This window comes from Rhinoraja longicauda, chromosome 20 (genome assembly GCF_053455715.1).
Source record: "Rhinoraja longicauda isolate Sanriku21f chromosome 20, sRhiLon1.1, whole genome shotgun sequence".
NCBI lineage: Eukaryota > Metazoa > Chordata > Chondrichthyes > Rajiformes > Arhynchobatidae > Rhinoraja > Rhinoraja longicauda.
In genome coordinates, this window is record NC_135972.1 from 25999918 (window position 1) to 26023773 (window position 23856).

General features: G+C 44.4%; 1 protein-coding gene across 4 annotated transcripts in view; it reads right to left on the reverse strand.

Moving 5' to 3' along the window:
• Positions 1–2630: 2630 nt before the first annotated feature.
• Positions 2631–23856, reverse strand: part of LOC144603673 (monocarboxylate transporter 2-like) — a 99331-nt gene continuing 78105 nt past the window's right edge. For all 4 annotated transcript variants that reach the window (XM_078417280.1, XM_078417282.1, XM_078417284.1 and 1 more), the window contains 2 exons: positions 21737–22576; positions 2631–8593 (listed from right to left, as the gene is read on the reverse strand). In XM_078417280.1, the coding sequence (XP_078273406.1) occupies positions 8316–8593; positions 21737–22576 (1118 nt within the window). In that variant the 3' untranslated portion in view covers positions 2631–8315. The remainder of the gene's footprint in view (positions 8594–21736; positions 22577–23856) is intronic.

A 23856-nucleotide genomic window follows, 5' to 3' on the forward strand; every position in this document is an offset into this window, starting at 1 on the left:
GAGACGACAAGGACACCCTACGTGGGACTCCTATTTATTGACTATAACCGTCGTCAACACGAAAATCCAATCCAATCTCCAAACTCCCAGACCTAGGAGTCAGCTCCCCTCTCTGCCACGGGATCCTCAACTTTCTGACTCACAGACCTCAGTCAGTGAGAATAGGGATAACACATCCCCACAATAAAACTCAAGGATGGGTTCTCAGTCCCCAACGATATTCCCTATATATTCACGCCTGTGCGGCCAAATGTGGTTCTAACTTCATCTACAAGTTTGCAGATTGCGTCACTGTGGCGGGTCGGATCACAATGACGAGACGGAGTACAGGAAGGAGGTAGAGGTCTTGGTGTCAGAAGAACAACCTCTCCCTCATTATCAGCAGGATGAAGGAGTGAGGTATCGACTTCAGGGAGCATGGTGGAGTACATGCCCCAGTCGGCATCGATGGTGCCAAAGTGGAAAGGGTTGAGATCTTCAGGTTCCTTGAAGTAAGTATTTTACCACTGACCTGTCATAGATCATCCACATTGAAGTCACAGCAAAGAAGGCGCACTAATAGTCTTACTGTACTACTCAGGAGACCAAGGAAGTCTGACATATCTCCAATAAATGTTACACATTTCAGCAGATGCACTACCGAAACTATACCCTCGAGTTGCATCACAGCTTGGTTAGGGAACAGCTCTGGACTTTATCTTGCACTAAACATTATTCCTTTTCCTGTATCTGTACACTGTGGACGGCTTGATTATAATCATGTACAGTCTTTTCACTGACTGGATTGCACGCAACAAAAAAGCTTTTCACTGTACACATTTCTGCAGATGCACTAGCGAAATTATTGTACGCGTGACAATAATAAACTAAAGTAAGCACTGTCGTAATCACTAACAAACTTTCTGGGGCTGGGAGAGAGGCATAATAATGAGGGAAAGTGCAGGAGAGGACTGCAGATGCTGGTTTAAATCATTGACACAAAATGCTGGAGCAACTCAGTGGGACAGGCAGCATCTCTGGAGCGAAGGGATGGGTGAGATGCTGCCTGTCCCACTGAGTTTCTCCAGCATTTTGTGTCTGTCTTCGGAATGAATATTGATTTCTCTAACTTCAAATAACCCTGGCATTCCCTCTCTCTCTCTATCCTTCCCCCACCCAAGTCGCACCAGCTTCTCGTTTTCACCCAACAAACAGCTTAACAATGGTCTGTTTCCTTTATCATCGTTACTTGTTTGCGTATCTTTCATACATTGTTCTTCATCTCCATACATCCTCGTCTACATCTCTTGTTTCCCTTATCCCTAATCAGTCTGAAGAAGGGTCGTCGCGACCCGAAAAGTCGCCCATTCCTTCTCACCAGAGATGCTGCCTGTCTCGCTGAGTTACTCCAGCATCTTGTATCTATCTTAGGCATAATGGTGACCCCTGTTAGAATGGGCCATTTTGTAGGATGATCCAGATCAATTGTGCTTGTGCCCAATTCTTTTTGGAGAAGTAAAATTCTCAGCGGAGGTAATAATTCTCCTCTGCCATCCCACAGATCGTATCTGCTCCAACCACAGACATTTACCCAGTAAACTAGAAGATTATGACTGACTGTGCCGTTTTCTCAGCAGCTCATTGATCCCAGAGAGATAAATTTGCAGCTAAAGAAATAAAGACATTTAAAAGCAGCAGAAATTTAAAAGTCCATAATGATTTTGGTCGCTCAAAAGCTTGTACCAATACTCTCATTTTCCATCCATCCCAAGACAGTGCACAGTGCTAACGTCATACGAATGATCCAGGTTGCAAGATTTGGAAAGGGATCCTTCATTAACCAACTCTAGTGTTGAAAGGCATGTTGTGGGTCAGGAAAATCTTGATAAGTGATTGTGGGGGAGAAATGTACCAATATACTGATATGGTAGCCTTCAGTTTAACTTGTTCTTCAAACATCAACACTCTTCCTGGTGAGAAACAGGAAAAACATTTCCACCACGGAAAAGTTTCAATTTATTAAAGCTTGTGGCACAGTGGTGCCGTGGTAGAGTTGCTGCCTTACAGCGCTAGAGACCCAGGTTCGATCCTGACTACGGGTGCTGCCTGCGTGAAGTTTGCGAATTCTCCTTGTGAACGCATGGGTTTTCTCCGGGTGCTCCGGTTTCCTCCCACATTCCAAAGATGAGGTTTGTAAGTTAATTGGCTTCTGTGAGCAGAATAGCACTAGTATAGGGATGATTGCTGGTCGGTGCGGACTCAGTGGGCCGAAGGGCCTGTTTCCATGCTGCATCTCTAAACTAAACAAAACTAAACTTGGCTTAAGTGGGCTCTTCTGAGCTGGTTTCGCGTTGCCTGGGCCCATCTTCTAAACACTCAGCTAGGCTATTCTGTGAATAAATCCAAGGGAGCCTATTCACAGCCAAAACTGTAGAATTGATCTAATTAATTCATGACAAATGCATTATGCAGCCTCCGCACTTTACCATGGAGTTGACAAATTGCACGTCAAACCTATACATCTGAAATCATTGTAAGTTCAAAACCCTTTTGTCTGCTAACATTCCACCAACTCGTTTGTACAACAATGAAACATTTTGCACATTTCAATAATCAAGAGGCATAGAAAACAACATAAGCTGGTGGTAAACGTGTATTTGCTTTTTATTAGAAACTTTTGGAGCAGCTATTTGTACACATTATATAAGTCACCTCATTATTTTGCATCATCCCTGTACAGGTCTTTAGGACTCACACATGATTTCCCTCAACACCATTGTACCTGCCTCTTCCCAAGTTCAACTGGTGAATGAAACACCACTCAACAGTCAGGTGAACCCATTTGGCTTTGCTTGTACTGAGCTCATTGTTCACCTTATCATTATTGATACAGGAAAGGAGGGGGGGGGGAGTTAATTTGATCTGCTACTATTTAATTCCAAAATTAAGTTTAATCAATGACGTTTCTTTGAAGCAAATGCTACCCGTCTAATAGAAACAGAGGCTAATACCATTTGGTGTGGATCACTGAACGGTCAGTCTAAGTGTGAGGCCGTTAATAAAGGATAACACATTGGTCCACGGATGCTAAACATTTCTGATGATATTCAGGTCTACGGCAGCTGACAAGCTTTCTTCGACTGACAAAATCACCACGTAATTAACACATCAGGATTTAGAGTGCGGTACTTTTAAGAATGAAACCACGTTTTCAAACGGTAGACACAAAATGCTGGAGTAACTCAGCGGTAGATGCTGGAGAGAAGGAATGGATTACCAGTTCAAGTCTCAAAAAAAATTGCATACCTATGTGATTCAAAGCACAGCATTGCAGAAACCTCAAAGAAACTTCGTTGAGGGACAAAAAATAATCTTTGCTCGTATGCTAGAGTACGGATTACTGATGTATTTACTTCCCAGTATTCGGTGGTACTGAATAGCGAGGTGGTGTGTGCACTGAGACTAAGCCTCCTCCAGGGGCGGCACAATGGCGCAGCGGTAGAGTTGCTGCCTTACAGCGTCAGAGACCCAGGTTCAATCCTGACTACGGGTGCTGTCTGTATGGAGTTTGTATGTTCTCCCTGTGACCGCGTGGGTTTACGTCGGGTGCTCCCACACGCCAAAGACGTACAGGTGTGTAGGTTAATTGGTTCTGCAAATTGCCCCTAGTGTGTAGGATAGAACTAGTCTAGAGGTGATCGCTGGTCAGGACGGACTTGGTTGGCCAAAGAGCCTGATTCCACACTGTACCTCTTAACTAAATATGTTGTCCAGTCTTTACCATTTCTCTATTTACAGTGTGATTTTGCCGGGTTTCAATAAAACTTCACCCGAGATTGAGAGAAATTAAAAACATTTCCCTAGTTATGCACTAACCCACATCACACCAGCCTGGCCACGCTCTCATCTCACTCCTGCCATCGGGAAATAGGTATAGAAGCCTGAAAACTTTAGCGTCCATGTTCAGGAGCAGCTTCTTCCCAACATGCATCAGGCTATATTATACGTACAACCTCCAAATAACCTCTGAACTACATAGACTTGGGGGCATTGGTTTTGTCTTATATTGTTTGTTTTTTTATGAATATGTACTGAATTTCTTTAAAATATTCTTTATGGTGTTTCCAGATGTTTAAAAAGGGTCTCGACCTGAAACGTCACCCATTCCTTCTCTCCAGAGATGTTGCCTGTCCCGCTGAGTTACTCCAGCTTTTTGTGTCCATCTTCGGTTTCAACCAGCATCCTTCCTACACTCTATGTTTGCCTACCTATTATGCTGCTGCAAGTAAGAATTACATTGTTCCGTTTCAGGACAAATGACAATAAAAACACTCTTGACCAGACAATAGGAAGTAGCTAATCTCCACATAGTTTACACTTGCACGATTTACTGATAAATTGAGATCCTACTGTGCTTTTCATGTGGGGTGGGTATGTTCTTAAGTGAGTTTTCCATTGGATTATTTTCCCGAACCAAAGAGGAGTGCAACAGTTAAATATTAGAGGCCACACATTTCAATGAAGCTCACTGGCTTTGAACTTCAGTCCTAGATGGTCATGCTGAATGTAATCTGATCAGGATACTGTACTACACACTGACGTCAATGGAATGAATCTCAGAGGCCGACTACAATGTGCTGGCACACTACTATATAAAGGGATTCATGTGACCAACCAGGGAATGAACCTTTAGGCATTTATCTTCAATGTTACCAGTGAATATGGGCATTGTTAGCAAGGTTAACATTTATTGCTGGCTCCTGTGTGGTCTTGATAAGGTGGTGTTCAGCTACCTTTTTTGAACTGCTGGAATATGTCCCCTCACAGTCCAACTGAATGACCTGCAATGAATTCTCTAGTAACCTTTTAATGCTAGGCTATTTCAGATGGCAGTTAATAATGAACCTGGATTTGGAGACCCGCGTTGGTCAGGATGGATATGAATTTTGGATTTTACAATAGCTCATCAATTAGATGGTTACAATAATCCAGCAGTTCCACCGTTATTGATATTGGCTCTTTAGGGCAGATGACATATTTTACAGAATTAAAATTCCAAAGCTGCATGGAAGAATTTCAAGTCAAGTCTCCACATTTTTTCATTTCTATCTAATAATGTAACTATTGCACTAAAAAATCTCCATCAATGATATCTGATAATGATTACATTTTAAATTTTCTCTATTTTGATCTTACCTTCAAATATGTACATAGTCTTAAAGTTGAAACGTGTTATGTGATTAGCCATATAGTCGTAGATTTCTACAGTAGGGAAGCAGGCCCTTCAGCCCACCACAACAATGCCCACCTTTCCATCCTCTACAGTAATCCCATTTGCCCGCATAAGATCATACCCTTCTATTCTATGCCTATTTAAGTATCTATCAAAATGCCTTTTACATATAGCAGTTTTGCCAGGTAACACCTCCTCCGGCAGTGCATTCCTGAGATCACCCACTCTCTGTTTAAAAAAAAACTGCCCCTTCAAACTATCTCCTCAGCTTTAACCTGTACCCTCTTGCTTTTTGATGCTGGTTTGGAACTTTACCGACATTCAGATGAATTTTAGCCTAAATGCTGGGATCAGACGCAATGTTGGCTTTGTGCCTCACCTCAAAGGGCGACACGGTGGCGCAGCGGCAGAGTTGCTGCCCTACACCACCAGAGACCCGGGTTCGATCCTGACATGGGGTGCTGTCTGTACGGAGTTTGTAAGTTCTCCCCGTGACTGCGTGGGATTTCTCTGGGTGCTCCAGTTTCCTCTCATACTCGAATGAAGAGCAGGTTTGTTGGCTAATTAGCTTTGGTGAAAAATGGTAAATTGTCCCTAGTGTGCAGGATAGTGCTAGTGTGAGGGGTATCGCTGGTCTGCGCGGACTCGGTCAGCGAGTGAGCTTGTTTCCGTACGGGGGTATCTCTAAACACTCTCTGTGCAAAAAAAACCCTCACCCTTCAGACCACCTTTAAAACTCCTTCCCCTCAGCTTAAACATGTACCCTCTTGCCTTTAGATGCTGGTTTGGAACAGTGCATCTCCTTCGCTGACATACAGATGCGTTTTAGCCTAAATACTGGGGATCAGACGCAATGCTGGCTGTGTGCCTCACCCCCATTGTGAAGTCAATCAGAGGTGATATTGGGCAGGATAATACTAATACGCCACCGATCCCTTTGGTATTAACCTGGCAAGATTCTCCCTCACGGTGTGTCCTTACGTGGTCGAAGAAACCAAGATCAATTGATCTCCGTCAGATGAAATTCCAAATTCTGCAGGCACTTTGCAGGCTACGATGGGGGTCGTGTTACATTTAGAAAGTGTCCAAGGTTAATGGTACTCGTTGTCTTGCTATGATCACAAAGCAGTGATATAAGGTTAATAACGGTGGTGAGACCACGGTCATCGAGCTGGTCACTGGTTTTATTGCTGTTCAGAATGTGCAAATATTTCCCCACTCACAAAGGAGTGGAAATCAAAAGGAAGATGCACCAAATTAATTTGTTAACACTTCTTACACCCACTAAGCTAAACTTACTCTAAGATGAGGATTTCCGGTTACGTCATTCACTATTTATTTTCTCATGAGTGCATACAATTATCCCACAAAAAAAATTGCTGTTGGCTAAATTTAGTCCTGTGTCTTGAAAATATCACAATATAAAATGTAAATACAAACTATAAACCTTAGTTAATTCCAAAACTAATGGCCCTGACATTAATTTAATTGAATTATAATACAATCAACTTAGAGAACACACTAGTTTTACTTGTGAGACGTTTTTGGTGAAGGTAAGAGGCTTTGGTGCAAGGAAATGGAATATGTTAGCTGTTGGGCACCCAGTGCTTCTGGTTAATAGTAATTGGCAACAGTAATTATAGTTTATAAAATGCTTCAGTGATGATCTAAGGGGAGCAACAGAGGCCGTCATCCATATTTATCTTGTGGGCGTTTGCCAATTTCTAGCCTTTTTTAAAAGAAACTTAGCAAAATATCTCACAGATGGTCATCCAAGAAAAATTGACAACGAGTCAACTGGTGTTGAACTACGAGGTGGCGTGGACTTGGAGTTAGTTGAATGACACTGAAAAATTGGATGGTCATTCCCCAATACATTTTCACTGAGGATCTTCAAAACCCTATGATTAATTCAGCATTGATTTCACTTGAAAATGAATACTCAAGCTTAGATTTTCCAATTGACATGATTTAAAGAAATAAGACGGCAGGGAAGAGAGAGACATTCTGGCCTTCCATCACCGTGAGGAGGTGACTGGAGGAGACTCACTGTGATGGATGTTTCTTTTTTTTTTGTTTTGTGTTGGTTTGCGATTGTGTGTGTTATTGCTTATTTTTATTGCTCTTATTGTTGGACTGTGGGTAACGGAATTTCGTCCAAAAGACTTGTTTTTTTGGATGACAATAAAGGTTATTCTGATTCTGAAATGGGTCATTGCCATTGCTGAATCAACATTGATCAGAAAATCTAGGCTTAGGAGCCTCTGTCCCTCAGGCTCCCTCTTCCATTTAGTTTGTCTTTTTTTTGAGTGGCATGGCTCAATTTGGTTTGTTTACCAGGCTTTAATCTATTTAATCTCGGAACGAGAGCCTTTTGCTCTTCATTACGTTTCCTGAAAGTCAAACTTAATGAAAGGCTGTAGTCAAGTCTCTCGACGCTTGATTAGCAAGGGTCATCTCCTCGTGAAGAAGCAGGGCAGTTAATCTTTGATTATTCTCAGTCTAGTGCCCTCTTCCGCTTTCCACTGCCGACACTCTTGCATGCTCTCTGCAGTCTGCAGCTGCGGTGCGCTGTTATGTTAATTTACGCAGTTCCTAACACAGATACCTTGGGTTGCTTGTACAAAAAAAAGTAGTGCATAGTAACATCAAGTTGTGCTCAGTCAGAAATGAACTCCTGCCTTCAGTGTTTTTCTCTGCCGCTCTCTGAAAATTGCCCGTCTGCAACAAATGCGGTGCGGATTGAAAATTGTCTGCATAATAGCAAATGATTGTTTGAATGGAACATGTTGGAGATATTCTCCTCTTGCATACTGACCGTTATGGAATACTTCACCTCCCTGCCAAACCGCAGCCTGGAGCAATGACAGTTCAAAGAGTCGCAGAAGTACCTACGACCACAACTTTAAATTTGGGTGATTCTCGGGACTCGAAAGGGTGATCCTTCACACCCCAAGGATTAGTAAATGATCTGCAACTGAAAATACTGACCCCCCTCCTGTTAGAGCCCTGGATTTATACCTACCTAGAGACTGACATACTCTAGACACTCAATTTCAAGTGAACACTGGGAGAAAATAAATCAGTAGATCAGTGGGTTAGATTAGACGTTAGTTTCTTTCTCAGAGGAGTTAGCCAGCAGCATCTGGGGATTGATTTCAATATCGTCGGCATCACTGCTTGGCGCGTTCTCACAGACGTCTTTTAGTTCTGCATCATCCGGAGATGCTTTCATTGCCTCCTCCTCCATCTTCTTTTCCTTTGCCAGCAAATGGTAGTTGATGGCATTTGCAATAAATAAATAGATGCTCGCTACCATCACAATGCATCCACACACGAAGTACATGTACCTGTAATCTTGTGTTACATCCACCAACCATCCTGCAAGACAGAAATGATCATTTTAGTGTTTGCACGAATGAATTCCAAGTATCCAAGTATCCCGAGAAAGGGTAAGTTTAGTTTAGTTTAGTTTAGTGTGGAAACAGGCCTTCCGCCCACCGGGTCCACACCTACACACTGAGCACCCATTCACACTAGTTCTAAGTTATCCCACTTTCACTAGTCAAAAGTCAATCGTCAATAGTAGGGGCAATTTACAGAGGCATCTTAGCCTACAAATCTGCAGGTCTTCGGAATGTGGGAGGAAACCGGAACACCCGGAGAAAACCCCCACATGGTCACAGGGAGAACGTATTAGGTTCTGCACAAATAGCACCCATAGTCAGGATCAAACTCGGCTCTCTGGCACTGTGAGGCAGCAGCTCGACCGCTGCACCACTGCTGTGCATTAATCAAATAAATGAAGCATAACTCCCCTGAGTAAAGCATTCTTAGAACATATTTACAAACCCAGACCTGAGTTTTCTAACTGGCGTTACAAAAACATAGTCAACCAGCATAGATGACTTCAGAATGGATCGCAGAACTGCTGTGACAAAGGTTTTCTGTACACCTCCATGTTACATTATTTTTCCTGTCCCAAACCAAACGTGAAGTCCCCCTGCAGTAAGACGGGGGAAGCAGTTCAGCATAAATTCAACGGCTTGGTGACATTTCTGGGGTTGGGTTCCAGGACCAGAGTGAGATGTCCATCAGGGAATATGTGTAGGAAAAATAAACTGCAGATGCTGGTTTAAATCGAAGGTAGACACAAAATGCTGGAGTACCTCAGCGGGTCAGGCAGCATCTCGGGAGAGAAGGAATGGGTGACGTTTCGGGTCGAGACCCTTCTTCAGTCTGAAGAAAGGTCTCGACCTGAAACATCACCTATTCCTTCGGTCCCGAGATGCTGCTTGACCCGCTGAGGTACTCCAGCGTTTTGTGACCGTGGGGGAATGTTGCGGACTGGCCCGCTGCAGCCTGCAGGAGTACGTGCTGAGGGAAGCAACTGAAACTCGGTGCAGCCAACGCCAAGGCTCTGTGGGGGAGGACCACAGTTTAGGGTCCTTCCGCTGCTGGACATTGAGAGGCAGAGTCTGGTGGGGACACCCCTCAAACAAGGGAAAGGATATCACACCCGGAGGCTACGAGTGGCAAGCATGCCGGGCTTAATGATATTTCTGTGGACAATACAACGCTAATTAATGTATGCTGAGTGTGTGCTGAGAATGTCAGAAGAATGTTTGCACAGTTCCTGATTTGCATATATTTTTCATTCTGAACAATGTTTATTTTTTAATTAAAAGAAAAGATTCATGGACCCAGCCAGACTGATTATACGACTTTCCCCAAGTCTGAAGAAAGATTCTTTATGCAAAAAAGTTATCTTTCTCCTCCGAACATTTCCAGCCTGTTCATTTTTTTTTACATCAGAGCGAGAGGTCGAGAAGCTAAAGGGAGAACAGAGTTAGCTTGGTTTACTTCAGAAGCATAGCGCAGAAACAGGCTCTTCGGCCCATCGAGTCCATGCCGACCACCGTCCACGTACACTATCCTACACACTCGGGACAATTTACAATCTTTACCAAAGCCAATTAACCTACCAACAAAGTGTAGAAGGAAACCGGAGCACCCAGAGAAAACCCACGTGGTCACGGGGAGAACGTACAAACTCCATACGGACAGCACCCGCAGTCAGGATTGAACCTGGGTCTTTGGCACTGTGAGGTAGCAACTCTACTGCTGCGCCACCATGCCGCCCTTCAGAGATGGAATTGGACAGGCGACAGTCAGGTATTGGAGGGCATTAAGGATTAGGTGATGTTACAGATGGAATATAATATAAGAAAATAACTGCAGATGCTGGTACAAATCGAAGGTATTTATTCACAAAATGCTGGAGTAACTCAGCAGGTCAGGCAGCATCTCGGGAGAGAAGGAATGGGTGACGTTTCGGGTCGAGACCCTTCTTCAGACTGATGTCAGGGGGGCGGGGCAAAGGAAGGATATAGGTGGAGGCAGGAAGATAGAGGGAGATCTGGGAAGGAGGAGGGGAAGAGAGGGACAGAAGAAATATCTAAAGTTGGAGAAGTCGATGTTCATACCACTGGGCTGCAAACTGCCCAGGCAAAATATGAGGTGCTGTTACAGATGGAAAATTGGGGGGAGGAGTGGTCACTGAAGGTCAGGGCTGTTGATTGAAGATCAGAGAAAAAACTAAAGATCAGAAGGATTGGTCATTTGGGACTCAGTGCTTGGTGATCAGAAATGAGGGTAGGAATTTAGATCATGGGCCATGAGCACTGAGTCCTGATAGTGAGAAAGTGCTGACTGTTGAAGGAGTCTTATTTCAGATGTAACACTGATTGCATTTTCAGAAAGACGTCAAAAATTGCATTCTCCAACCAACTCCATCACAACAGATTAACTGGACATTCACTATTTGTGGAAATCAATCTAAGTGCAAATTATGAACCGTGTTTGCCAATCCAAACTGCAACAACCAATCAAACAGTAATTCATGAGATGTGAAATGCTACGGGTGCGATAGGGATAGAAAAAAAACACAGAAATACAAGGCATCATAGAGGCATAGAGTCACACAACGTAGTAACAGGCCCTAGGCCCAACTTGCCCACACCGACTAACATGCCCCAGCTCCACTCATCCCACTTGCCTGCATTTAGCCCATTATATATACTAAAACTCTTGTTTGTTTGTTTGTTTGTTCCTGAACTACTGCGACAATTTTAGGCCCACCTTACACACCGTCGTCCCTTTGGTGCTAATGGCAGAAGTTTAATTGAAATCTGTGTTATATTTTTTAAGTTATTCACGTTTTAAAGTTTAAATCTATCTCCTAGGGAGGAAGGGGGGAGGGAGGGAGGGAGGGAGGGGGTGGAGGGAAGGAGGGTGGAGGTGGGAGAATAATGGGGGTTGAGGGGGATGGAGTGGGGAGGAGGGGAAGGGGGGGAGTGGAGGGGGGAGGAGGGAGGGAGGGGGGAGAGGGGAAGGGGGGGAGGGAGGAAGGGGGGAAGGGGGTGGGGAGGGGAGGGGGGGAGAGGGGAAGGGGAGGAGAGGGTGCTGCACCAATGCAGGAGAGGTTTGGGCCCAACGGGTCCACTTGGTCTAGTGTCCCTCTAAACCTACCCTATCCATGTACCTGTACAAATGTTTCTTAAACATTGCAATAGCAATCCGGTCGGTTCGCTGATACTTCAATTGCAGATATCATGGATATTTATGTGTAGGAAGGAACTGCAGTTGCTGGCTTATACCAAAGATAGATACCAATGCTGGAGTAACTCAGCAGGTCAGGCAGCATCTCTGGAGAAAGGGTTCCGACTGAAGAAGGGTTCCGACCCGAATCGTCACCCATCCATTTTCTCCAGAGATGCTGCCTGACCCGCTGAGCTACTCCAGCACTTTGTGCCTATCTTTGTGGATATTTATGTTTGTTGTTGTCTTGACCTGGAAAATCCCACCCACATTGACTTGAATGAGGCATCAGTATCAAGGGAGATGGGGGTTTCATGAGGCCATTCAGCCCCTCGATGCTATTCAGTTGTTCATGGCTGATCGATACCTCCATACACCTGGCTTTTCTCTGATCCGCTAATGCTTGGTTTGGTTAGCAGAAATTGATCAGTTACAGTCTTGCACCATTTTATGGTCTGAAGAAGGGTCCCGACCCAAAACATCACCTATTCATGTTCTCCAGGGATGCGGCATTTAGATTTTACTTTAGACTTTAGAAGTACAGCGAGGAAACAGGCCCTATGGCCCACCGAGTCCGCTCCGGCCTGCGATCGCCCCGTACACTTGCACTATCCGACACACTAGGGACAATTTACAGAAGCCAATTAACTTACAAACCTGCACGCCTTTGGTCACAGGAAGAACGTACAAACCTTGTTTTGCCTGATCCATTGAGTGACTGCAGCATTTTGTGTCTTTTCTTGCTAAACTAGCATCTGCAGTCCCATGTTTCTCTACCACTTTTTTCATCTCACTTGGCAAACAAGTTCCAAAAATTGTCAATCGGTCCTCAGAGTTGCCATCTAATCTGCTTTTTTTTTTAACACCACTGGTTGTCCTGAATCTTAGAATAGTGGTTACCATTGCAGCTGTTTTGTTGTAACAGTCCCATTCTCACCCCCAAATGATGTTGGACAGGAAGCCCAGATTTAATGCACAAGTCACCAGAGTGGAGTATAAACCTTCTGGCACAGAAGGAAAATTAAGGAAAGATGTTCTCAATTTGGAAAGGGTACAGAGAAGATTTACGAGGATTTTGCCAGGACTCGAGGGCCTGAGCTAAAGGGAGAGGTTGAGCAGGCAGGGACTCTATTCCTTGGAGTGCAGGAGGATGAGGGGTGATCTTATAAAGCTGTATAAAATCATGAGAGGAATAGATCGGGTAGGCGCACAGAGTAGAGGAATCGAGAACCAGAGGACATAACTTTATGGTGAAGGGGGAAAGATTTAATACGAATCTGAGGGGTAACTTTTTCAAACAAAGGGTGGTGGGTGTATGGAACGAGCTGGCAGAGGAGGTAGTTGAGGCAGGTACTATCGCAATGTTTAAGAAACAATTAGTCAGGTACATGGATAGGACAGGTTTAGAGGGATGTGGGCCAAAAGCAAGCAGATGGGACCAGTGTAGATGGGACATGTTGGTCAGTGTGGGCACGCTGGACCTGTTTCTATGCTGTATCTCTAAAATAAACTAGACTGAATCTTTCCCCTTTCACCTTATACCCATGTCCTCTGTTTCTTGATTTCCCTATCTGGGTAAAAGACTGTGCACTTACTCTATCTAATCCCCTCAGGATCTTATACATCTCTATTGGATCGCCCCTCATCCTCCTGCGCTCTAAAGAATACATTCCTAGCCTTCCCAACCTCTCCCTGTAGCACAGGTCCTCATGTCCTGGCAACAACCTTGATCTTAATGGATAGTAGTGCAGGCTAGAAGGTCTAGATAACCTTCTCCTACTCCTGTTCCTTATGTTTTTATACAACTTCCAATAAATTGAAGATAGACACAAAATGCTGGAATAACTCAGCAGGAAAGGCAGCATCTCTGGAGAGAAGGAATGGGTGACTTTTCGGGTCGAGACCCTTCTTCAGACTGAAAGTCATGGGAAAGGGAAACGAGAGATATAGACGATGATGTAGAGAGATATCGAACAAATGAATGAATGATATGCAAATAAGCAACAATGATAAAGGAAACAGGCCATTGTCAGCTGTTTGCTAGGTGAGAACAAAAAGCTGGTGTGACTTGGGTGGGGGAGGGAATGAGAGCGAGGGAATGCAGGGGTTATTTGAAGTTAGAGAAATCAATATTCATACTGTAACTGGGCTGTAAGCTGTCCAGCTAAATACGAGATGCTGTTCCTCCAATTTGCATTTAGCCTCACTCTGACAATGAAGGAGGCCTAGGACAGAAAGGTCAGTGTGGGAATGGGAAGGGGAAATAAAGTGTTTAGCAACCGGGAGATCAGGTAGGTCCAGGCGGAGGTGTTCAGCAAATCGATCGCCCAGTCTAAGTTTGGTCTCACCGAGTTATAAGAGTCCACATCATGAAAAAAGGATACAGTAAATGAGGTTGGAGGAGGTGCAAATGAACCTCTACCTAACCTGAAAGGACTGTCAGAGTCGAGGGAGGTGGTATAAGGACAGGTGTTGCATCTTCTGCGGTTGCTGGGGAAGGTACCTGGGGAGGGGGTGGTTTGGGTGGGAAGGGTTGAGTTAACCAGGGGGTTGCGGAGGGAACGGTATCTGCGGAAGGCAGGAAAGAGTGGAGATGGGAAGATGTGAAAAGGTGGGATCCCGTTGGAGGTGGCAAAAATGTTGGAGGATTATGTGTTGTATGGGACGGCTGAAGGGGTGGAAGGTAAAGACTAGGGGCACTGTGAACCTGTTGCGAGTAACGGGAGGGGGAGCAAGGGCGGAGCTGCGGGGTACCGAGGAGACACGTGTGAGGGCCTCATCTTTGATGGGAGAGGGGACCTGCCACTTCCAATAAATTGATATATTGGTCTGATAAAAGAGATGGAACTCCGCTCAATGTTAATTCTGCCGTTATTGACCTGGCAGCATTTGACATTGACATTGTGTGTCTCAAATGTTAAGTACTCCTTCCTGATTGTTAACAGCTAGTACCTCATAAAACTACTGTTGTTAAAATGTAACTTTCTTATGGGGCTCGAACAGGACAAATGGGCATTGTGACTGTCTTGAGGGTGAAAGGTCAGCATCCTAATAACCCAGGCAAAATGAGAACTGCTGTCAGGCTGTGAAATTATAACCCGCTGTCCGATGACACCGCCTGTTTTGTTATTCCGAGGTCGTTGCTGGGCAGTTAAACGCATGTCACTTCATCTGAGTGCCAAGAGGTTGTCAATTCATATGCACTCAGATGACTGACATGCTTTACTCTGCTACTCCAACATATAATGTGGTTTGGCAACTGGCTCTAAGTACCGCACTGAAGGGAACGAAGCGGCTCAGGCTGAAAGGAATTCCTAGCCTTTTTCACCTTATACAGTGAGCCCTGTATCAGTCCGATTGATAAATAAAAGTGTGGCCGGCAGCTGAAGTGCCGTTTGGGGAAGGTGCATCAGTAGCCAGCATACTGAAGAGTTAGGAGCATCCTTGTGGCAAATGTTCAGGTTCCGATAATGTTTAAAAGTAGAAACTAAGAACTGCATAGATGCTGGTTTGAACCGCAGATAGACACAGAAAGCTGGAGTGACATTCCAACCTGTCATGCGGTAACATTGAACATGTGCGAAGAAATATATTCACAGGGTATGTTGTACACCTGTCCAAATAACTTTTAAATGTTCCGATACTACCTGCCTCAACTACCTCCTCTGGCATCTCATTCCACACACCTGTAAAAATGTTGCTACTCAGGTTGCTATTAAATCCTTCCCCCCTCACTTTAAAGCTATGCCCTCAGGTTCTTGATTCCCCTACTCTGGGTAAAAGACTCTTGTGCATTTACTGTATCTTTGGATCTCATTGCGTTACACACCTCTATTCGATCATCCCCGTATCCTCCTGCGCTCCAAGGAATAAAGTCCTAGCCTGCTCAACCTCTCGCTATGGCCCAAGCTTTGGGTGTCCAAAGCTGAACACAATACTCCAAATGTGGTCTCACCAATGCCTTTTACAATCATAACGTAACCTCCCAGTTTCTATATTCAATAATTTGACTGACGATGGCCAATGTGCCAAATTATTTATTCACAAAATGCTGGAGTAACGCAGCAGGTCAGGCAGCATCTCGGGAGAGAAGGAATGGGTGACGTTTCGGGTCGAGACCCTTCTTCAGTCTGAAGAAGGGTCTCGACCCGAAACGTCACCCATTCCTTCTCTCCCGAGATGCTGCCTGACCTGCTGAGTTACTCCAGCATTTTGTGAATAAATACCTTCGATTTGTACCAGCATCTGCAGTTATTTTCTTACACGCCAATGTGCCAAATGCTGTCTTGACCACCATATTTACCTGCAACGCTACTTTCAAGGAACTATGTACCTGTGCTCCTAGATCCCTTTGCTCTGCACACTCCCCAGAGTCCTGAGTAGGTCCTGACCTGGTTTAACTTCCCAAAATGCAACACCGTGCACTTATCTATATGAAACTCTGTTAACCATTCCTCAGCCCACTTGCCCAACCGATTAAGATCTTGCCGCAATTTTTGATAACCAGTCATCGGCACTAAATTTCATTTGCCTTTGCTCTGCCCAATGATCAGTCATCCTGTCATCCTGAATCCTAAGACAATCTTGCACGTTATTAGCAACACCACTCGTTTTCATGTCTGCTGTGAATTTACTAATCACATTATAAACCACTGTTCTCATGCTTCCAGTCACAAAAACAGTCCTTCATCATCACCTTCTGCCTCCTTTAACCAAACAGATTCTGGATCCAATTTGCCGACTTGCTTCCGATTCGATGTGCTCTCACCTTTTGAGCTATTTTAGAGACATGGAAACAGAACCTTCGGCTCGACTTGCACATGCCGACCAAAATGCCCCATCTACACCAGTGTCACCTTCCCACGTATGGCCCATATCCCACTAACTCTTAACTTTTCTCATGCTGAGTTAAAGACTTTACAGAAGTCTCTGTCAACTACAAATCATGGACTACATTTTGCTCCTATTTAAGTGAGGAGGTGTTTTGAGTGTCTATTCTCAATGCTGATATTGCGTTTGACTGAATAGTTGCACAGTTTAAGTTTTCAGCTGTGATTTCTCACTATGAGTATATAATTCCCAGCGTATTATTCTGAGGAATTAGCCCTATTTATTATCTGCCGTCCCAAAGCACATTTGTAGTTTGAAACTGGAAGGAAGAAAATTAATTAAAAAAAGAAAACATTTACGTGCAAAAATCATATTAATGCAATATAACCACAAGATGGCATTCTCAGAGCAAAAGAAAACTTTGTTCAAATAAACGTTTGTGCAGAAGAGAACTGCAAATGCGGGTTTAAATCGAAGGCAGACACAAAATGCTGGTGTAACTCAGCGGGACAGGCAGCATCCCTGGAGAGAAGGAATGGGTGACATTTTGGGTCGAGACCCTTCTTCAGACTGATTCTTCATTCTTCAGGATGTTTGTATAGTTGTATTATGTGAATCCTCCAGTCAATATCTGCCCTTACATATTCTGACACTCTGGCTGCTGATCACAGACAGAGGAGTTTCTTCCTTTGAGCGTTAATTGTACATTTTGCAGTTTTATAATAGTGTAGAGATAGCATGGAAACTGAGCATCACTTAACCCAGAGACACAAGGATCCGCAGATGCTAGTTTACGATAAAAAGCACAAAGTGCTGGAGTAACTGGTCAGGCATCTTCCTCCCACATTCCAATGACGATCAGGTTTGTGGGTTAATTGGCTTCCGTAGTGTACAGTGACCGTCGATCCTCGCGGAGTCAGTGGACCAAGGGGCCTCTTTCCACGCTGTGTTTCTAAAACTTGGTGGGTCAGGCAGCATCTCTGGAGGAAAAGGATAGGTGACGTTTCAGATCAGGACCCTTATTCAGACTGCAAGTAAAGGGTGGGGCGTGAAGAGCTGGAGGCGATAAAAAAACAGGACCAAACGGCCCTGATTGATCCTGGTCTTTCCATGCCTCCAGCTCTGCACCAACCCCCCCCCCCCACACTCCTCACACCCTACTTTCAGTCTGAAGAAGGGTCTCGACCCAAACTGTCACCTATCGTTTTCCTCCAGAGACGTTGCCTAACCCACTGAGTTACTCCAGCGCTCAGCGTCTATCTTTGGTATAAACCAGCGTCTTCAGTTCTTTGTTTCTAGACTTGGACGGTTGCTTGACTTGGTAAAATGCACAAATATATCTGCACATTTAATATAATTTACTAATGAGTTACTAGGGATATTAGGGTTTTAATTTATCAATTTTCCCAAGTACTGGATAACACAATTTTTTTGCTACCATTCTATCAAATTGCACTTTTCCCAGCGGGTGCAGAATTTGATTAAAATGACATCCTCTGACCCAGTTCAGTCATCATTCAAGTGGGTCAGAATGTACAAGTAGAAAGCATCTTAAGTGCTATTCTATCATTGTAACAGGAGCACCAACTTGTATTTATTTAGTACTCTTAGCTTAGCAAAACATCCCAAGAGAATTTACAGTAAAGCTATCCTGGTACAGTCCCCAGGACCCTGTGCCGTCTGGTCCTAGTCCTGGTTGTGTTTAGGCCCCAGAAGATGTAAGGACAAATGCTCGAAGGCTTCGTTAAAAGGGCAGGTTTTCAAGGGCATCTAAAAGGAAGAGGGAGAGACTGGAAGGTGAAAAGGCTTCAGGAGGGAATTTCTGAGTTTAGAGCAATCGCTGAAGGTGTGCTTGCCAAGAGTGGAGAGATTAACTTCAGGAATGATCAAGAAAGCTGAATTGGAGAGGTTATGGAAGCAATGATGGGGCGGCACAATGGCTCAATGGTATAGTTGCTGCCTTACAGCACCAGAGACCCGGGTTTGATCCCAATTACGTGTGCTGTCTATGTGGAGTTTTATACGTTCTCCCCATGATTGTGTCGTTTTTTCCCCAGTTGTTTAGGGTTCCTCCCACATTCCGAAGACGTACAAGTTAGTAGGTTAATTGGCTTCGGTAAAGATTGTAAATTGTCCCAAGTGACTTTAGAGACACGGTGTGGAAACAGGCCCTTCGGCCCACTGAGTCTGTGCCGACCAGCGATCATCCCCTACACACTTGGGACAATTTACAAATTTTTACCAAAGTCAATTAACCTACAAATCTGTACGTCTTTGGAGTATGAGAGGAAACCGGAGCATCCGGAGAAAACCCACGCGGTCACAGGGGAGAACGTACAAACTCCGTACAGACAGCACCCGTAGTCAGGATCAAACTCTGGTCTCTGGCGCTGAAAGGCAGCCATTCTACCCTTGCTGCCCTCGATGGGCCGAATGGCTTAATTCTGCTCCTATGTCTTATGATCTTGTGATCTATGATTGACAGCCGTTCCTTCCACAGTTTCAATCCCAAGTCGCAAAATTTCCTGCCTCACCTTTACCATCCTTCCTTCTTTAAAATCTTCCTTTAAACCTACCTCTTCAATGCTTTTTTTAGTGTTGGCCTAACATCTCCTGACATGGGCTTGTGTGAAACTAATAGTGATCACATGAATTGCCTCAAGACGTTGTGCTATGTTAACGATGTGATATAAACACAGCCAATTTCAGCACCGTAACTGCAATGTGCTGCAAGATGTTTGCAAAGAGCTATTATTATTGCACTAGTAAAGTAATCACAAGTCGATGATCAACGAGAGTTTTAACTCACTCAATCACACACTCAAACAGACACTGGCATACACATCCAAAAAACATGCGCACACAAATCCCCACTGACATACACAAGGTCTATGTGTCTGTACACACACACCTCCACGTACACACATTTACACACACACCTGCTCACGCACACCTATCCATACACATGCACCTCCATGTACACTTACACACACACACACGCTCACACACAGAACTGTCCACACACGCACACACACCTCCATGTACACACACTCCCACACAAACAGGTATGTAGGTTAATTGACTGGGTAAATGTAAAAATTGTCCCTAGTGTGTGTAGGATAGTGTTAGTGTGCGGGGATCGCTGGGCGGCGCAGACTTGGTGGGCCGAAAAGGCCTGTTTCCGCGCTGTAACTGAAATATGAAAATAAAATAATATCTGCTCTGACACACACACACTCTTGTCCATACACTCACCCCCACTCCATGACACGCACTTACACATGTACACTTACACACTCACACGCCTGTGCAGATACATCTGCACATACACACACCTGTCCATACCCACACCTCCATGACACACACGTACACACACGCCAATGCAGATACATCTGAACACACACACTCAAACACAAGTGCAGATACACCTACACACACACACCCACACACACCAGTGCAGATACATCTACACACACATACACCCACACACACCATTGTAGACACATCTACACACACACCCACACCAGTGCAGATACATCTACACACACATACACACACACACACCAGTGCAGATACATCTACCAGTGCAGATACATCTACACACACACATCTGTGCCGATATCTGCACACACACACACACCCACAATAGATACAACACAAGTTGCAGTTACCTAAAAAAGATGATTAAATACATTTAGTTACCTGACCTTGTGGGTGCATTAATCCACCTTTCCCCCACATTCAGCTGCACTTGAAAACATTCGGCCCCACCATTATCAATGTGAGGGTACAAATCTGTGACCAATATAATTCAAAAGTGACAGCCAGTCAAAGTCCAGTATTTGAGATGAAGTGGTGGTACGACAATGTGCTATAATCAGTTACCTCGCTGAATTAGAATTGGTAAGGCATTTTACTGAAGATGACCTTCAAAGTTTTGCTGGATTAAAGCACAGATTAGTATGCTTACCTGCTTACATAAACAGCCTTACTTGCTTTTCCTCAATTTCCTTCATTATTACACTGCCTTAATAGTCAGAAGCAAAATGACTGCACTCATCATATGTCAAATACTAAAGGCCATGAGCACAGTGGCGCAGCGGTAGAGTTGCTGCCTCACAGCGCCAGAGACCCGGGTTTGATCCTGACTACGGGTGCTGTTTCTAGACACAAAAAGCTCGAGTAACTTAGCGGGACAGGCAGCATCTCTGGAGAGAGGGAATGGGTGATGTTTCGGAACGAGACCCTTCAAAGGTCCCGCTGAGTTACTCCAGCTTTTTGTGTCTATCTTTGGTTTAAACCAGCATCTGCAGTTCCTTCTTACACATTACGGGTGCTGTTTGTTCGGAGATTGTCCGTTCTCCTCATGACCTGCATGGATTTTCTCTGGGTGCTCCAGTTTCCTCCCACACTCTAAAGACGTACAAGTTTGGTAGGCTAATTGGTTTGGTGAAGATTGTAAATTGTCCCTGCTTGTGTAGAATAGTGTTGGTGTGTGGCGATCGGGGTGGACTGGGTGGGCAGAAGGACCTGTTTCCATGCTGCATCTAAATATTTAAATAACACATGTCAGATTAGGCTAGGTAGATAGTACAAGACTATCCACATAACTTTGTAGATGCTGACAAAATCTATATAAGTTATTAGAAATGTACGCAATAACCTGAAATAGCAGAGTAAGACAGAGATTTGATATCCCTTTATTCCCGCTTTTCCTTTATCCATCCTCATTTTCTCTACCTGGTCATTTGTGTTAAATATTTGTATTTAACCTCCCTTATTTTATCTACTTTCTGCAATTCGTACCATTCTTTCATTTTCAATCTCCCTCAAAATTCTGAGAAGTAATAATTGTTGAAACTATTAGCCGAACATTCGGATTTGTTGGTTAATCGGCCCCTGTAAATTACCCTTAGAGTTTTTAATGAGTGAACGCGAAAGTGGGATAACATGGAACTGGTTTGACTGGGTGATCGATGGTCAGTGTGGACTTGGTGGGCTGAAGGGCCTGTTTCCACGCTGCATCTTTCAACCAAACAAACAATCCAACTAAATGGACTAGAGTGATTTCTCAGAACAGTGTAGGATTCCTACCTGCCATTGGTGGTCCCAGAAGAACAGGGCCGCACTCTACAATGGTGACAAGTCCCACGGCACTGGAGAACCTCTTGGCACCAACCAGGTCCATCAGCGTTTCGAACAGAACGGCGCTCACCATTCCGAAGGCAAAGCCAAAGAAGATTGCATAGATCACAAGGCCTGTGTAGTCACTCGCAAAGGGGCACATGACGTGACAGAAGCCATTGAAGAAGACGGCAAAACTGAAGAAGTATTGGATCTTTGGTCTGACCCATCTGGAGTTTGCAAGCAGCCCCATGCTGGGCCTTGCAAACATGTCCACAAAAGCTAGAATGGAAAGCAGGAATGCGGCAGAATACTCATCTATTCCCATGTGCTTGGCGTAAGGAGCCAAAAACACAATTGGAGAAAAGAAGCCAAAAAACATGATGACGTTGCCTGATAGATAGATCAGAAACCCCCGATGTTTGAAGAGGCTGAGGTCTAGGTGCTGGTCAAGTATTGCAAAGATAGTTCGCTTTTTCTTCTTTTCCTGCAGCAGTCCGTCTCCCACATCTTTGCTCTCGTCCTTTTTAGGAGCAATAACCTGCGCGTCTTTCACGTCTGTGGATTTTGTGGGTTTTAGGGGCCTCATTAAGGACCCCGCCACGCAGCAGTTCAAGAGCATCCCGGCCAGGATAAAGAAACTGCCTCTCCAACCGAAGACATTGACCAAGTACTGATTCAGAGGTGCAAAAGTGCTCAGGAACACTGGGCTACCAGCCATGGCGATTCCATTCGCAATGGGGCGTCTCTTGTAGAAATACATCCCAATCATTGTTAAGGCTGGTTGAAGATTGAAAGCCAATCCAAGACCTGGGAAAAATAAGGAATACAATACATTTGTAAACCTGCAAGCTGGGAATGAAGATCAGTAAAATATAGACACAAAATGCTGGAGTAACTCAGCGGGTCTGGCAGCATCTCTGGAGAAGAGGAATAGCTGACGTTTGGAGTTGAGTTGAGACCCTTCGTCAGACCTGATACGTCACCTATTCCTTCTCTCCAGAGATGTTGCCTGACCCGACTGTGTTAAGGGCCTGCCCCACTTAGGCGATTTTAAGGCGACTGCCGGCGACTAGGCTGTCGCCAAACGTTCACCGGGGTGTTGCGGGCATGATCGTGAGGAGTCTTCCAAAGATCGTAGTGGATCTCGGCGCGTCGCTGAGAAATCAAACGGTTTGAAATTTCTCGGCGACAGCTGGCTTCTCGCCAGGTATCGTTGCTTATTGCGGGCCCTGTCGCATGCTGTCCCCAGGTTTGTTAGGTTCTCTTAGATGCATTTAGAAGCACATAATATTAAAATAAGTAAAGTAATTTCAAAATACCATAAAATCCTTGTGTTTATCGAATTTATTTACCGTCAGGACATTTGACAGGTAGATTGGAGGTGACAGTTTGACGGTCAGGTAAGCGTGGGAATTTTTGCGATGTTTTTGGCCTCAGCCATTACATTTAAAGTGGTCTCCAAACCCAGATATGCAACCCAGAAACCAGATATACATCTCCCTTACATTTTCAAAGAATGCGCACACACTTTTCACAAAAATCCACTTAACCACTTTAAAAAAAATAAAAATTAATACAGCTATTAGTAAACTGGAAGTAAATCCTGTTTATTCCTTGTTACAGTGAAGTTTGGTTTTTAAGTAACCCATACAAGGTGTTATAGTTCAAAACTCTCAAGTACTTACCGACTTGTCAGTGATTTCAGCGAAAACCAGGACGCCGGGACGCGATGTTTCAGAAGACGCTGTAATCTCGACCTGACTCGGCATTGTCGTGGTCATTGTCGTCGGGTAAAAGAAAAGTTTGGCGATCTGCTACGACTTTGATAGTTGCCGGCAGTCGCCAAAAAAATCGGCTACGTGGGACAGGCCCTTTACTCCAGAATTCTGTGTCTATCTTTGGTGCAACCCAGCATCTGCTGTTCCTGCACATTTCTGGATTTCTGTGCATGCGGCTTCAGCCTGTTTAGTACTGTTTCCATCTTTCTTTTGGTGCAATGGTGCATTTTTCAAATGAAGGTTTTGTGTGATGAATGATTTGGCGTAATGTATGATTTGATGGAATAAATGCTTTGGTTCAAACCTTGA